General features: G+C 32.6%; 1 protein-coding gene across 1 annotated transcript; it reads right to left on the bottom strand.

Annotated features, from left to right (window-relative positions):
- Positions 1-2,626: 2,626 nt before the first annotated feature.
- On the bottom strand, positions 2,627-15,873 carry LOC111695539 (uncharacterized protein KIAA1211 homolog). Its single transcript, XM_023464904.1, has 11 exons — positions 15,786-15,873; positions 15,454-15,542; positions 14,391-14,579; positions 13,450-13,551; positions 9,003-9,098; positions 7,991-8,501; positions 6,355-6,494; positions 5,391-5,478; positions 4,844-4,959; positions 3,680-3,756; positions 2,627-2,776 (listed from the first exon to the last, which is right to left on the bottom strand). The coding sequence occupies exons 1-11, from the start codon at positions 15,853-15,855 to the stop codon at positions 2,716-2,718; spliced, it is 1,539 nt and encodes a 512-aa protein (XP_023320672.1). The 5' UTR covers positions 15,856-15,873; the 3' UTR covers positions 2,627-2,715.
- Positions 15,874-17,486: the final 1,613 nt, after the last annotated feature.

Raw genomic sequence — 17,486 nt, 5'->3', positions numbered from 1 at the left:
CCTGATCCGATCAGGGTTCAGTCATGTGTTTGTTGTCTTTCTGAACCAATAGAAATTGTATGGCGGTAACATCTATCTCTCTAGCTCATTATCCAATTAGAGATGAATCCTTAAATCGGCGCTAAACAGAAAATGGAAAGATTTACTTCTACTGAAACTATAGTGACTGGAGAGGAGCAATCTCAGCTTATAGGGTTCCTATGCAGATAGAGTCTGGACCTAAAGTTTTCTACATTTTTATATCAATTTCTCGAGATGTAACATCAGATATAACTTTCATGGGTCGCGATCGAGAGCTAAAGTGATTAGCTTTCAGCCTATACCCCCTTTCATTTTTCCTTTACTGTCTCTTTAAGTAACTTTTTCACCCTGTAGTAGCTAGGGCGGTATAGTAACTTTTTCATCCTGTAGTAGCTAGGGCGGTATAGTAACTTTTTCATCCTGTAGTAGCTAGGGCGGTATAGTAACTTTTTCGCCCTACAACGGGAACAAAAGGTGTGCTCAATTTTTAATAAATTTTCTGACATGTTAACAAAAAAATTGCTTTTTGCATACTTTTGAACGTACAATCAAAACTACAGGAGCTACGAGATCACAAAGTCCTGCTAATAATGTCGCACAATTTGGCCTTCTCTTTCTGTCCAGTAAGTTCATGTATTTTGTAAGTTTAATTTAACTATTTCATGTTTAAACACGTTCACATACACCAAGTTCCTTATCATATTTTAATTGAATTAAATGAATATAATTCCACTATATCAAGTTAAATTAACGAGTTCTTTTATTAGAGTATTCAATTCAACCACTTTCTTTTCATTTTGATATTTCTAAGATTTCTAAAATTTTTACCTGATTAAATGTCTGATTTCTAAGTTTAAAATAATTGTATTGTTCTCTAACTCAATATTAATGAAACTAAAAGAAGCCTCTTCCATCAATTTTACAGTCAATTATCAATCTTTTCAAGCAATCTTATTGTTATGAGAAACTTTATAAATCGTTACTAACTATTATGAGAGAAAAGGTCCCCCTTTCTTCTCCTTGTAAATACAAGTTGTAATAATTGCTTAACTTTACATGATGTTTTCTATGCAACCTTATTTGGATTTTATGCAATCGTATTCTAAATATTGAGAGAAAAAAGATTCAATAAGTTTTAAGTACAATTTTTATAATATTTCATAAAAATCTCTTTTTGAATTCTCTTCTCTGGGAAATCTAATAATCTAATTGTGCACTATGATGAAAAGGTTCATTGAAAATGATGACAGATTAAAATCTGGATTCTAAGTTTAAAGAGCTTGTCAACGTTTCTTTAGTTTTCTAAGTTAGGTAAAGAAACCAATAGCATCAATAAAATAAGAAAGATATATAAATTAATAACGGAATATCGACGATTTTCAATTTAAGAAATAAAAAAATTTATATGTAAAGGTAACAGAGGCAAAATTTAAAGAATTATCAATTGAGCGCTGGCTCAAATCTCGAAACACTGAATAGAATTTAAAATGGAACTAGCCATGTTTGAGCCGCGTCTCAAATTTTTTAAATTCGGCTCAGTCTCTTTAAATAATAATTATTACGTATTTCTCAAATATTTCATTATAATCTTAATCCTGTCTTTTTCATGTTCTTCTCTGTCGTGTGTCGACAAAGGGGAAAGTTTTGCATTTCATACTATACGGAGTTAGACCTATGAGCAAAATTTAATCTGATTTTTTCACATTTTACAAATCGGGACCTGTTGCCAAAATTCAACGTGATTTTTTCATATTTTACAAATCTGGGTTTATTGGCCAAATTCAATCTGATTTTTTCACATTTTACGACTTGGGACCCAAGGGCAAAATTCAATCTGATTTTTTCACATTTTACAACTTGGGACTTGGGAACTATGAATGCTATTAGTTCAAATAATGTATGTTTGTAATATCAAAGTTTTACATCATAAGGTTGCAAAGATATAGGTTTTACAAAAACTGAATTTGTATCAAAGACTCAACTCTTTTAACGTGTTTTCTTCATATTTTACAAAGTAGGACTGATGGGCAAAATTCAATTGATATTTTAAATAGAACTGACCGAGCAATTCCAAAATTTGGATTAAACCATGTACAAAATACATATATTGTATAAAGTGTACAATGAGAAAAAATTTCATATTTTTCGAAAATCCGAAATATTCTTTCTCAAACTCAAATTCAAAGTAAATTTTTTTAATGAAATGAAAATGTTTTATTTTTGTAAATCCCAGAAAGGAAAAATGGGTGGATGCTTAAAATAGAATCTACCCTTTAAAAGAGTTTGAGAACGCAAAAACTTGAGTACGTATAATGAGTTCATCATTTTAATTTTTTTTCGCGATTCATTCCCTTTCAAGCAAAAATGACTTTTTATATCAAAAACAGAAAATAAAGTTTTACAAAAATATTCCTTTAGAATTCATGACGGAATATTTCTTTAAGATCAGAGTCACGGCAAAGCTCCAGGAATGGTTTTATAGTTCTATTGTGTCAACCTGTTTGTAATTGATGAGTACAAGGTAAACAAACCTATTTGTAATTGATGTGTACAATTCTAATTTTAATGTTCAAGTTGTTCTTTTATGGAAAAGCTTGAGAAAAAATAAATTGAATTAGATTTATTTCAAAGATTAAATAATTGGTTCGAAATTAATAAAGTCCTTTTTCACATTCTATAAAAACAAAACTTGCCTCAGAATTCTCCTCTTTTCACATTTTCCATCCATTCTTGTCCTTTTATCCGTTCAACGTAACTAAACAAAATTTTATTTAATATAATATGTAATACGGTGGTCGGCGTTCATATCAATACAATGAAGACGACTTTTATATTTCTAAGTTTTCATTTCTAACGCGGTTTTTTATAAATTACAAGTTTACAAGTAAACAAAAATAAGCTTTTAATTGAAAGATTTTCTTTTCTGCATGTTTATGTGTAACCATGAATAACCATGCTTGATAGAATAGAAAATGTAAATCGAAAGTCATCTTCATTGTATTGAAATAAAGGATGTCGACTGTATAAAAATATTCATCATTCAATCTATGAAACTAGTTTAAACCGCCTGAAAACTCTGTTTTTCTAATAATTTTGCAACCTGATGTAAACATTTGATATTTGGCTAAATAGTCTATAGTCTACGACATAAGGGACTTAGACATCGTGAAACCTCTCGCTAGTCTTTAAATCTTGTCACACTGTTGGAAAATTTGATTTTAATGAAAGTGTTTAGTTTCTTTTATGTTTTATTTTAAATATATTCGCAAATTATAAAAACATTTATTTATTCGCAAAGTCAGTGCAAAGTGAGTGTGTATAATTTTATATTGGCATATTGTCAAAAAAAAGTTTATTCTTCATATTTGAAGCAACGTAACCCAAATTGAACTGTGTCCAAATTTTTAGGCGTAAAACGCTCCTATTTTTTTCGTATTGAACTACTCCGGGGTTCCCATTAAATATGGGAATTGATATACAACATCTAGATCGTACGAAACTTGCTATCTACATTTTACATATCCAAAGAGTTTCCGCAATTAATTGTTTTATCTAGAGCACTACAATCAGTGTGTTGCAAAAAAAACCGCATGGATGAAAGACGACACAGAAGTAGTCCTATACAATTCTCATGTTTTTTGGGACACCCTGTATACACCTGCACTCCGGGGATAGAAACCCATGCCTGATCCAGGGAGATTCAAACGGTTCCCAGCTCATCTGTTCTAGTCCACACTAAACAGAGAGATTCAAACGTCATAAGTAAGTAATTATTTATTTATCTATGAAATATAACAAAACATACAAAGTAAAGTGTTTCGGGAGAAAAAGTTTTAAAACCTCCACAAATTCGAGGTTGTGTGAAAAAAGCATAGTAAATTTACTTAATGGCGATTCCTTAATGAAGTTCTTATACATATGAAAAAATTGGTTTAGTTTTTGTCCTCTGAAGTGAACTTTTACTTGACCAAGTTTTTTTTTCTATTGCAGAATTAGTTCGAAACCCCCTTTATGATCAAGTGATTATGTGACCTGCTACAATAATATTTAGACTAAAAGAATTTTCAGTGCAGATTACGTAGTGCTAATTATCACAGATTAAAATAGCGAACAAATTTATTATTTTATGAAGTTTCTCAAATTAAATGATGCAACTAAATCAAATTGATGCAATTTTTACGATGTATCAAGAAATCTATTAAGTGGAAAGGAAAAGTAAAGATGACCTGAAATACCTCAATGTTAAGTTTAAAGTCTGATTTTTTCCTCTTTTTATCATTTAGTAAATGCTAAGAAATTGTTTGACATTAAAAAATTATAGGATGCAAGGAACCGAAAGATTAAGAATCACTCCAGTCCGATTTCTTTTGTGTATAATCCTGGAGTAAATTTACATGAAAACATTTTCAAAAGTCCCCTGAACTTAATAGGAAGAGTAGTCCCCTGGACCTAATAGGAAGAGTAGTCCCTGGACTTACTAAGAAGAGTTATCCCCTGGACTTACTAAGAAGAGTTATCCCCTGGACTTACTAAGAAGAGTTATCCCCTGGACTTACTAAGAAGAGTTATCCCCTGGACTTACTAAGAATAGTTATCCACTGGACTTACTAAGAAGAGTAATCCCCTGGACTTATTAGAAAAGTAGTCCCCTGGACTTACTAGGAATAGTAGTCACCTGGACCTACTAAACAGATTAGTTTCGTGGACCTACAAGGAAAAGTAGTCCCCTGGACCTACTAGGAAGTATACTGAAGTAAGTTTACCTAAAAACATTTACAGAAGTCCCATGGACCTAATAGGAAGTATACTGAAGTTAATTTACCTGAAAACATTTACAGTAGTCCCCTGGCCCTACTAGGAAGAATCCTGCCTCTGCTAGTTCGGATGGAGTAGGTATACCCTTCTTATTGTTATGCGGCCAACCAGAGTTATAGGTTCCTACAAATACAATCAATCAAACAATTAATCAGACAATCAATCAAACAACAAATCAAATGATCAATCTTTCAACTCATCAAACGCCAAATCAAACGAAAAAACAACCTATTAGTCAACAAATCAATCAAATATTATAACAAACATTCAATCAAAAAAAAAATTTCAAAAAGTCAATCAAAGAATCAAAAACGTCCAATCAAGTGATCGAACAACCAACCAATCAACAAATCGATCAATTAATTGATCAAAGATCAAATCAAACACCCAATCAAAGGTTAAACAACCTGTTAATCAAACAATCAATCAAATAATGAATCAAAGAATTAGTCAAGCACCCAATCAAGCGATCAAACATCAATCAATCAAAACATCAATCAAGCAATTTTACATTAGATAAAACAGTCAAATAGACAATCAAGTCCTTACCCTACCTAATCTATCATGATATAATTCGTTTTCAGCATACACCGGGGGGACATACTTCTTGACAGGCGGGGCTAGGACTACTGTTCTCTCAATCTAGAAATTATGTGAATATTTTATTCTATCTGTGAACAATATTCATAAAAACGACTTGTATGCATTCGTCTTGTTATATAAAGCAAATGGTCCTTACCAATAGCTTCTAAATCAATTTATTAAGTGAATGTACCAGCTGTACTTTCTTCTCAAAATGTACCAAAAAAATTAACCTTTTTCCTAATAATGTGATTATATCTTCTCAAGGTCTTCTGAATTCCACTAGAATGCTCGCCATAAACTTTTATTAGATGGAATTAAATAAAAGCGCCACGCAACTATGAAAATAATAATACTACTGTCTCAGACTAAATCTCCTGGATAATCCTATTTTATATCACTGTTGAAAGACTAAACCCCTTGTTAAATATCTCAAAGATTCTCCCTTAANAACAGTACTACTCGTAGTATCCTAACATTACTACTCGTAGTATGCTAAGAGTACTAGTATCCTAACAGTACTATAGTATCCTAACAGTACTAGTATCCTAACAGTACTAGTACCCTGATAGTACTAGTATCCTAACAGTACTAGTATCCCAACATTACTAGTATCCTAACAATACTAGTATCCTAACATACTAATATCCTAACAGTATTAGTATCCTAACAGTATAAGTATCCTAACAGTACTAGTATCCTAATATTACTGACGTCGGGGTCACCAATTTGGCGGATAGCAATAAGACGAGAAATAAGATANTCCTAACAGTACTAGTATCCTAACAGTACTAGTATCCTAACAGTACTAGTATCCTAACAGTACTAGTATCCTAACAGTACTAGTATCCTAACAGTACTAGTATCCTAACAGTACTAGTATCCTGAAAGTATCAGTATTCTATCATTATTCAATATGCAAGTACAAAAATTTACCTCGATTTTTTCAAATTTTTTTTCCGAATCATTTTCTCCCTTGCTCTTTTTCTTCTCCTTAAGTTTCCTCCACTCTCGGGCCATAGTTGGCTTCCTGCTTCTCTCAGATGTAACCTTTAAATGCTTCTTCGGCTCTTCATCTGAAATATAAACATTTTATCTTCAAATTGTTTTTATTTTAAAGCCCTTTTATTCATGAAAACTATATTTGAATTATAGTAAACTGTTAGAAATGCAAGAATCTCAAGTATAATTGCGCAAGACATATATATTGACTAGGAACCGTCATGTATCCAGGGGCGGAAACGTCAAGTGTGTGTGTCTGTACCAAAAGAATGTGTGTAAGTAATACCGAACCGAAGGTATATACAGTACATACTAATCTCGGTATTTGTACAGCCTAGGAGAGTACATTTGTTTATTGTTAATTGTTTACTTAAAAATAAGTTTAATATACATGTAATATATTATTTATATTTTTAAGTCAACACTATGGGCCAAATTTTCATGCAAAGAATATAATTTGATAAAGTAACACTGAACTCGTTTTCAAAACAGTGCGACTGGCTGAACTGGCTTTCTCATGCCAGACCAGCGCCATTGCCCTTCCCTTTATTCCTAATCCCTGCATGTATCTGATCCGTGAACTGTAATGGGAGGAGATAAAAAATACATTCACGTGTTCGGAGGTAGGGAATATAATAAGATCTGGGACTTCAAATATAGTTTTAGTTAAAGAAAATGAAACTTAAGAGAGCATCGTTGACATAATCTCCCAAGTTTCCTTTCCGGGGTCTATGTATTTCTGTAGATTTAAATTTAAGAATAAGAAAACAAAAAGAGAAAAGAAAATATTGGTATCTACAAAACTGTCTGACCCCATTCACAAAACCGGGTTTCCGATATTGGGTTTCATTACAATACTCTTTCTTAAGTTTTGGGCTATGGTGTTTCTTAAAGCTTCGGTCCTACCCGTTCACAGATTGTGAGAGCAAGTACTGTACGAAATTTGCGTAAATTTAAGTTCATTTTAGTTTCTTGCTTTTACATTACTGCAAGTAAATTGTTAGTTGGTTCAAATTATCATCATCATTATACTCTGTATTTGTAGTGTTTTGTAGTATAGGCCTCTTATACTTTTTTTTTGTCCCGCAAACACTTCAAACAAAAATCAAATATATAAAATAGAAGCTACGATGGTTGAATATAAGATTAGAGTTTACTGAAATGATTATGAAAAAGATTTTTTCTCGCATTTATAGTTCTATGGCCATTAATTTTACCACTTAAAAATCTTTCATTTAAATTAAGCTTATTAAAAACGAAAATCTAGAAAATTATTTCCTGTCATGTCTCATCCGAATGAATGATTTTCTTACTATAATTTTAACCTGTTTTGCATTTTTGAAATTTGCATATTTAATTAAAAACTAATAAAAAGACGATTTGGAAACTTTTTAAGACGGTTAAAAAACAGTTAGACAAGTCTCAAAATAATTTTACTCATGTAATTTTATGATTGATAAGGTGTTCAAGGTTTAGCTGTAAACCATCTTTGGGTCATTCTTAAACCATAAATATTTAAATTTTTAATGAAATATCTACATTTTATGAATATGAACTATCCATCATTCACCTGTTTTTTTTAGAAGCTCGAATCCTTCACCAGCTTTCTGCTTTTCCTCGCTTTCTTTTTTATCTTTTTCTTCCTCCTCCTTTCTCTCCTTTCTTCTTCTCTCCTCTTCTTCTTTCATCTTTTCTTCCTGTATGTTCTTCTCTCTAAGCTCCTTCTTCTTTCTAGCAGCTTCTTCTGCTTTTCTCCTTGCCTCCTCTTCTTTCCTACACTTTTCTTCTTCTTGCTGTTGTCTTTTTCTTTCTTCTTCTGTTCTCTTTTCACTTTCCTCTATTCTCTGTCTTTCTTTCTCCTCTCGTTTTCTTAATTCCTCTTCTTCTTTCCTTCTTTTTTTCTCCTCTTCCCTTCTTTTTTCCTCCTCTTCACGTCTTTTTTTCTCCTTCTCCGCCCTTCTTTTTTTTTCCTCTTCCTCCTCTCTTCTTCTTCTGTCCTCTTCTTCTTCGGCTTCTCTTCTTCTCCTGTCTTCTTCTCTCCTTAGGTCTTCCTCTTCTCGTCGTCTTTGCTCTTCCGCATCCTTAAAAATAAAAGCTTGACTGTCAGCGTAATTTCAAAGATTTAAACTATAGCCTTCAAAGCTTTTTCTAATCAAGTATAAATTAGACATAAATGTTTTTGTTTCTTTATACTATTCAATTTCATTTGCGGTTTCTCTGCGAAAGTGACTTGGCGCATTCCTTGTTTTAAAGAAGCATTGGAGAAACTCGCAGAAATAAACACTTTTCAGGTCAGAAGAACGACCTTAAAACTTCCGTATATTCCGTATATTTATTTGTCTTTGCTTGTAGGGTCACTTGAAATTACTCTCCCTTTAAACAAACTATCTTATTTTCTTCATAACATAAAGACATTTTTTTACAAAGGAAAATGTTTTTATCTATAAATTTTTTTAAAGGTATATGTGAGGATTCCTAAAATGCGCAATTTTAACCGTTTATTCTATGCTTTGGTTTAATTTACCAAATAATTGAGAATAAAAAATTAGTTTTTTGGTGCAATTTTTTTCTTCATCAATTACCTGATCCTCCTGCTCCTGTTCCAGGTGCTTCTGTATCCAGTAGAGTTTACAGTCCGGAGTAAGTTTAGGCTTATCTACGGAGAGGGATGGAGTATCCTACAGTTTATTCATTCAAACCAAGCAATGATGGTGCACTGTAAACTCCGGTTCATTTCAAGTACCGGGCCGACTTTTAATCAGCGAGAGCAAGCTGTACAGTACAAGTATTTACTATAATAGGCAAAACAGGGCAGTTTGCCATACGAATTATCCCCTTTTAGTGACATTTATGTGGGATAGATTATGTCTTAATAGTTCACCGGATTTTAGGTTTAAAAATAAAGGAAAGCTTGTGGATAAATTGTTGTAACCAAAGTACAATACAGCTTAACACAGCGGTGGACGAAGCATGTACTTTATGTACGTACGTCGTACATGTTACGTGGACAATTACTCAGTAAACTCAGTGTTTTGTTTCGTAAATTTTGCGAAGTTAAATGACATGAATTCTTAACTCAATAGACGTAGCATTAAAGAAAAAGAAATAGAATGCTCACGTAAAACTCTCATGTTCTAATTCCAAAATGTTTAGAAAATTTGGAAATTTCAAATTTTAATTTTTGACTAGCAGAATTCCTAGCTTGGAATATCAAAGGACTGCAATGTATTAGGCCGCAGAGCTAAATTGATTTGAAAATAAGAGTTGAGGCGAATTATTTAAAATCCGTCATCCAATCTAAAATTAGAGGGTTTTGATCATAGAGAAAGGAAACGAAGAGGTAAAGTTTAGCCCAGATGTACACAACCGACCTCCCTATTAATTGATTAAGTAGTCCGTTGTGTACATCACGGTATATTAACGCACCTAACGCTGTACACTTCTATATAGAGTGATCGTATTTCTTGGGGGTGGTTTAATGCAGTAGATAATTGAATAGTATAGATAGATAGATAGACACTTTATATGGATTGTATACTGCAGTACATTTCAGTTCAGTTGTTTGTTTTTGTTAAGACAAGAATTACAAAATATTGCATCGTGAGAAAATGCACGAACAATTCTTCTTGAAAAATGTGAGTTTTTTCAAAATTCCAAAACCTATTAAGGTCGAGATAGGGACTCCACCGTACATCCCTCGAGTTATATTTTCTCAATTCCATATTATCCCCCCTAGAAATACGATCACTCTATATACAAGTGTATAGTGTTAGGTACGTAAACATATCGTGATGTACACAACCGACCACTCTATTAATTAATTAATAGGGAGGTCGGTTGTGTACATCTGAGGTAGGCTTCAGTCTTAACCTCTATGGTTTTGATATTGGATCTAATCGAAATTTGAATTATTCTAATTTGCTTACAATGTGATCACCCAACTAGACCTGGTTAATGGAGCTTTGCTGGGTCCAAAAGAATTAAGTCTTTGCCACCCTTATTATATATATCTTTACACCCTGATGTAAACCTTTTTCAAACATAGATTATTTTATCTAACAGAATAGGTTGAAATATCTAAAGTCTAAAGACTATTAGAGATATAGAGACTGGAAAATCGGAATTTGTGGCAAAGACTCAATTCCTTAGAGCGGGTTAGGTAAAGGTAAAGGATAATTGAGTGGCTCGGGTAGTGTGTGTATGATACGGTACAAGTCTGGTCTGTGATAGTACATGAAGGAATCAGAACAATATGATATGTTATGACCCCTCCCCCCCCCTCCCTCCCCACCCTAGTCAAATACTTTACATAAAGTAGTTGAGCCTACGAATAATAAAAGTTTTAAATTTAAAATATTACTCGAAAATTCAAAGTTTTATTTTTCTGAAAAGTTATCTTCCAAGTTTCTTCAATAATGATAGGTAATATCAAATTCACAGAGGAGACAGGGATTACGGAGTTTCAACCAAAACTGCGGCTGTTTTTCAAACTAATCTTTCTACATTTAGTTCATAGATAGATTTACAAATTATAGATTTGGATATTGCGTATAACAAGATGCGTCCGATTTATAATTTAACAATTTGGAATTGATTATATAATGCAGAACAGGAGTCGTTCAGTAACTTGTTTTCCGTTGCAAGCTCAAAACTTTTGCATGAATAGGTAAAATTGTCTTGACTCTGAAGCATACAATTTCAAATAAAAAATTATAACTCTTTTTTTTTTATTTATATTCCACATATATTCATAATTCAACTACTCAATTTCTTCTAATTTTATCTATTTTCTGGAGAAAAGTCTTTTTCGTCGAGATATTAAAGAGACTGTAGTGTACGCGTAGTACTGTATGAACTCATTACAGATGACGTGACATTTATAACTGGAAAATCTTGAATATTCGATATCCAAGAGATTAAAAAAAATTAAAATGTTAATATTTATATTCTACCACTTTTAGAAAGTAAATATTAATTTTCTTATTGTAGTAAATATCTTAGTAAACCCTATATCTGTAAACCTGAACATACCTGTTTAGCCTAATTACGTTTATTAATTTAACCTGTATCATAAAACTCAAAATAATACTCCTTGTGTAGCGAACAAGATGGATATGAATTGTATCTTGGTTAATAGATATAAACTAGTAAAATACAGAGAGTGTTGTATCCAGATTGATACATCCCCAGGTATTATTGTAGGCCGAGTAGATCTACGGCAGTTTGTACCTAGGCGATACATTCTGAAGTTGTATCCAGATTGATACTGACTGAGTATATTGAGAGAACAGGGGAGTTCTAGATCAGTCTGTACCCAAGTGATACAGACTAAGTTATTGCTGTAGACCTGGAGTTCTACAGAGGTTGTATCTGGATTGATACCAACCAAGTATATTGAGGGAACATGAGAGTTCTAGAGCATGGTCTGTACCTAAGTGATACAGACTAAGTTATTGCTGTTGGCCCAGAGTTCTACAGAGATTGTATCTGGATTGATACCAACCAAGTATATTGAGGGAACATGAGAGTTCTAGATCAGTCTGTACCTAAGTGATACAGTTTAAGTTATTATTGTAGACCACAGAGTTCTACAGAGATTGTATCTAGATTGATCCCAACCAAGTATATTGAGGGAACATGAGAGTTCTAGTGCAGTCTGTACCTAGGCGATACAGTTTAAGTTATTATTGTAGACCACAGAGTTCTACAGAGATTGTATCTAGATTGATCCCAACCAAGTGTATTGAGGGAACAGCTCTAGATCAGTCTGTACCAAAGTGATACAGTTTAAGTTATTATTGTAGACCACAGAGTTCTACAGAGATTGTATCTGGCTAGATAGATACCAACAGATACGGAGCTAGTATCTGCAGATTGATACTGACTTAAGAAACATTATTGGAGTAAGGCATTTACTTCAAGCTTGCAAACAAAGTGTTCAGCAATTAAAAGAATATCTGTATATAAATACGGAAAAGTCTGTCATTCTTTTTTAGTCGAAGTTAAGTGCCGTTGTAAATCGGTAATGCCACTCTCTTAAATAGAAAGTATCTTGAAATTAAACTTACATTCTCTTTAAAAGAGAAACACAAAAGGGATCCTCTGAATTCTTGGAATTCTGAAAATTAAATTAAAAACAAGCTGCATCTGATTGATTATAAAGAAAAGATTTGACAAAAACTTATAAAAAAATATTTTCTTGCATACCCTTTACGCTTCATTAACCTAGTGAGACGTTGAATATTGACGATGACATTGGTAAATACACTGTTGTTCTTATATTGACATTGAACATTAACAACCACGTTAATTTATACTTTCATGTTCATGTTGACCATGAACGTAGACGTTAAACAAAAACAACCACGTTAATTTATACTTTCATGTTCATGTTGACGTGGACGTAGACGTTAAACAATAACAACCACGTTAATTTATACTTTCATGTTCATGTTGACGTGGACGTAGACGTTAAAGATTAACAACCCCGTTGATAAATATGCTCATGTTCCATTTTAAGTCGAAATTGACGTTGATGTTGTATATTAATGATCATGATGATGAATGTGGTGTTCACTGTTCATCTTGACAAACGTTGACATAGATGTCAAACATTGACGATCCCATATTGATGAATATTCATTTGACTTTGATGTTGAATATTAATAATCATGATGTTAAATATTTATAATGACTTTTATAAACGTTTCAGGTAATTTCCGGGTCGACCTTAAAGTTTACGGTAATATTCAAGTTGACCTTCATGTCAAAGTTTTTGCTAATGTTTCCGTTGTCGTCGACGTTGATATTGTGTTTATTTTAGTATTTCATTTTATCTCAATATTTGATTATTGCTAAATTTCACCAACCAAAAGTTTGTATCATGGTTTTAGTATTTCCTTAATTCTAAGATCCGGCCGGATTTGTATTTAAATACGTATTTAAGGATCAGAGGACCCAAAAAGCTCAAGAAATGTGGACCCGACCAATCCTCACCCTGGAACTTTAGAAGGATGAATGAATAAGTTCCTTGGTTAGAGCCCGGATTTGTTGTCTGTTTGGTAAGGCAGGTTTAGGTTTTGGAACAGGAACTATTTTCACAGGTTCAGGTTCAGGTTCGGGTTCGGGTTCCTGATAGTAAAAAAACCAGAGTTTATCTTAGTGAATCTCTGTAAAAGAGGATTAAAACATAAAACTTGTTACACACTTTTTGTATTATTAAAATTATCATTATTCAAGGATCAGAGATAAACATGTAAAAATGGGATACTTTTGAGTTCATTCGTTTACAACGGGAAACTAAGTCTTTGCCACAAATTTATGTTTTCCTATCCTTATATCTTTGCAACCTGATATGGAATTTAAAGAATTTGAGCCGCGGTTTAAATCTGCCAAGACCCGGTTTAAAGTAAGCGCCGGCTTCAATCTTGAAACATTTGATACAATTTTAAGTGGAACCAACCGTATTTAAACCGAGGCTTGAATTTAAACCGCGGCTTAAATTTAAACTGCCGCTAAAATTCTTTAAATTCGGCCACTTATAGTGTAAACGTGTGATATTTCAAACTTAGACTATTTAATCTAACATAATTCATAGTTTGAAATAGTAAAGATCTCTGACATCGGGATGCAAAGAAAAAGGGATTAAAAATTAGAGTTTGTGGCAAAAACTCAGTTCCTTTACAAAATTTCCAAATTGTAATCTTCTTCATATCATCTTGAAAAATAAATTCTATTAATGTCAGGTTGAATAAACTCTATTCAAATCACACAAATATAAGTTTTGGAGTTTATAAAAAGAAGAGATTTAATTAGATTTTTCAAATTTACTAAGTAGTAATCTTTCTTTTTGTAATAAGCAGAATATGGATTAAAGGAAGGATTATCCGGGGAGACACAATACTAGTTAAATACAAAAATTAGAAAAGAAAACTGATGAAAAAGTTTTAAAAATTGAATTTAAAGCTTACACAAGGGAGTAGGGGTGGAGGAGTTGGAGGAGGGGTTGGTTCTTTCACAAGGATGGGTAGAGGAAGAGGAGGAGGGGGAGGGGGAGGAGAAGGTTGAGGTTCAAAAAATATCTCCTCGGTCTCCAGAGCAGGCACCTCTTCAACAGATTCCTCTTCAAAACTACTAAACTCCTCATCGCTCTCAAATGTCTAATATTCCATAGAATCAGTTTTGTCAATTACCACTATGTTAACTGGCATAAAGGAATTGAGTTTTTGCCACAAGCTCAAATTTTCTAATATCTATATCTTTTCAACCTAAAGACGCACACCTTTGATATTTCAAACATTGGGTTGCAAATATATTGGAATCAGAAAATCAAAGTTTGTAGCAAAGACGCAATTCCTTTAGCACAACGTACAGTACATACTACATCCTAGTTGAGCATTCTTCTTAGAGTTTTATACTTTCCGCTCATATTTTTTCTGAACTGTTTAATAAATATTGGACTTAATTAGGTGGAGCAACTTAAATATTGACTTACATGGAGTATTACATTTTTCTAAAATAATCTATCTTATATTTACGAAAAGGAAAGAAAACGATCTAAAGCACTAAACATTTTAAAAGTGGTCCTAACTGGTTAGCGTACATATTATTATTCGGGCCAGTTGACGTAGTGGCGATTGACAAAACTGATTCTTTGGCTAAGAATGTGCAGTACATAACATACAGGGTGTCCCACGAAACATGACAGCTAATAAGTTTTTATGAATGTCGTATTCCATATACTGTATAAGATATTAAAGGTTTTTTGCAGTTTATTTCATGTAGACTGTAAAATTTCAAATACTTTGTAATTATTATTGATGAAAATGTTAGTTCAATTATATATTAAATAAACTTTTTTATATTCTGTAAATTTTGCTGCTGAATCAGATTTTGATTCCACATGCAGTTGAATCAGCTGCTAAATCAACTTTAAAAACATCTGCGGAGACAGATACTAAATCATTTGTTGTATAAGTTGATGAATACAGCTGATGAATCAGCTGTTATATTTGCGATAAATAGAATGTTTACCTGAGCGCTGACGTTTTTGTTTATCTTGACCTGAACATCGGTCAGGAAGTTTTGTGCTTTTCTTTCAATATCTTCAGCAAGATCACTACCTGTGTTTCATTTTTTATTTATTCCTTGGATATAATTGTATTATTGGACTTTGGAAAATGCATATTATTTCTTAACATTCCAGAAAATCAATTAACTTTATATTTTTTTTTTATAAAATTCTTAATTTTGACTGTATTAAATCAGTTTTTAAATTTAATTTTTTTTAATTGGAGCGGTTTTAACGATGGTTGCATAGGATAGAAAATAATTTGATGGTTTTAATTCAAAATTTATCTAAACACCTCGTTCTTTTAGCAGAGCAATAAATCTTCTAAGTTTGAGTGTATCCGATCTTGTTTTATGCCCTGCCATTCTATCTAAAATCTATTAGAGCAGGGTCAGGATAATGATTTTAGGAACTAAACCAATACATAATTTAATCTTTAAAGAGTTTTCTAAGAAAATCCTACTCCTATATTCTAGGTTTAATCAGGCTGTTTCTATCCCTGCTTATATTGTAAAGTTGCTTCAGTCCTAGCAATGAGAATCTAAGAAAGAAAGAAAGTCACAGGAAAACGTGTTGGGAAAAAAACTGGAAATAAAAACTTTTGTAAAAAGTTCCAATTTTCTGATGTAGGAAAAAAATCTTACTGGAAATAAAGTCCTTAGTTTTAGATTCCTGGAACTTTTTTTCCTAAAATAATATGTGGGCTGCCATTAAAGCCTCAGGAAATAAGATCACAGGAAATAAAGTCCCACAGAAGAAAATATATCCGAAGAAAAAAACCCAAGAAAAATGAGATCAAGTCTGAGACGTTTAAATAAAAAGGACTTTTCTTCTATGCATCTGCATATTGAATATACCAGGGATGCTTTTAATACTAAGTCCATTTTTTCCATGGTTGTAGACGTCCTTTGTTCCCATGCATTTTAACTACAAGAGGACTTTTTTCCTCAGGACTTTTTCATTGTCAAAATCTAGAACTTTGTTTCTGAGAACTTTTTTAGAAAACTTATTTGGCGGTTACCTAGCTATGATATGGCTGCTTCCATCCTAGCTTCTATCTTATCCTGACCGATCGTTTCACCGTTTTAACGTTTTTAAGGAACAAGCAAGCTTAATATATGCATAGATAGAAATAAAGAAGCGTTTCCTCCAATTGTGTTTTAAAATACCCCCAAACTACTTTCTGCTCCTGAGTCCTGTTACACGTGTTAAGCAGACTCTTCTTAGTTGTATTCCTTTTAACATTTATAATTAATTCTATGGATTAACTGGAATTTAATTAGATTAAGAATTAATCCCGATGATTAACTTTTAAAATTTCATTATTCGTTTCTTTAGAAGAAGGTTGATAAAGAATTCTATTTCAAGAAGCAACAAGTTTGTTCTTATTACCTAATCAGATGAGATGTTTTTAATGAAAAGCTAGAGATCTTTATTCATTAATCAGGACTGAGTCGGAGAAGATCAAACCCCTGCCGTGTAAATCAATATATGTATTTTTAATGGCGAAAACATGTTAATATTTACAACGTGTATCTAGGTATGAAATAGAAAATAGGAGAAATATACATTGAATGGGTGATAACTGATAATGGGTTCGAACGGGAAGGCTTACTGACTATAAAAGAAAGGCCTACTGATCCTACTAATCCTACTGATCCTGCTGATCCTACTGATTCCACTGATACTACTGATCCATACTGATCCTACTGATCCTACTGATCCTACTGATCCTACTGATCCTACTGATCCTGCTGATCCTACTGATCCTACTTATTCCACTGATACTACTTATTCCACTGATACTACTGATCTATGCTGATCCTACTGATTCTACTGATCTTAATGATCCTACTGATCTTATTGATCTTACTGATCCCACTGATCGATTTCACTGTTCCTACTGATCGTGCTGATCCTACTGAGTCCACTGATACTAATGATCCTGCTGATCCTACTGATCCTACTGATCCTTCTGAATTCACTGATTTCACTG

This window comes from Eurytemora carolleeae, unplaced genomic scaffold, assembly GCF_000591075.1.
Source record: "Eurytemora carolleeae unplaced genomic scaffold, Eaff_2.0 scaffold207, whole genome shotgun sequence".
In the NCBI taxonomy this organism is placed as follows: Eukaryota; Metazoa; Arthropoda; class Copepoda; order Calanoida; family Temoridae; genus Eurytemora; species Eurytemora carolleeae.
The sequence above is the reverse complement of the archived record's forward strand: the minus strand, read 5'-3'. Positions and strand labels throughout refer to the sequence as shown.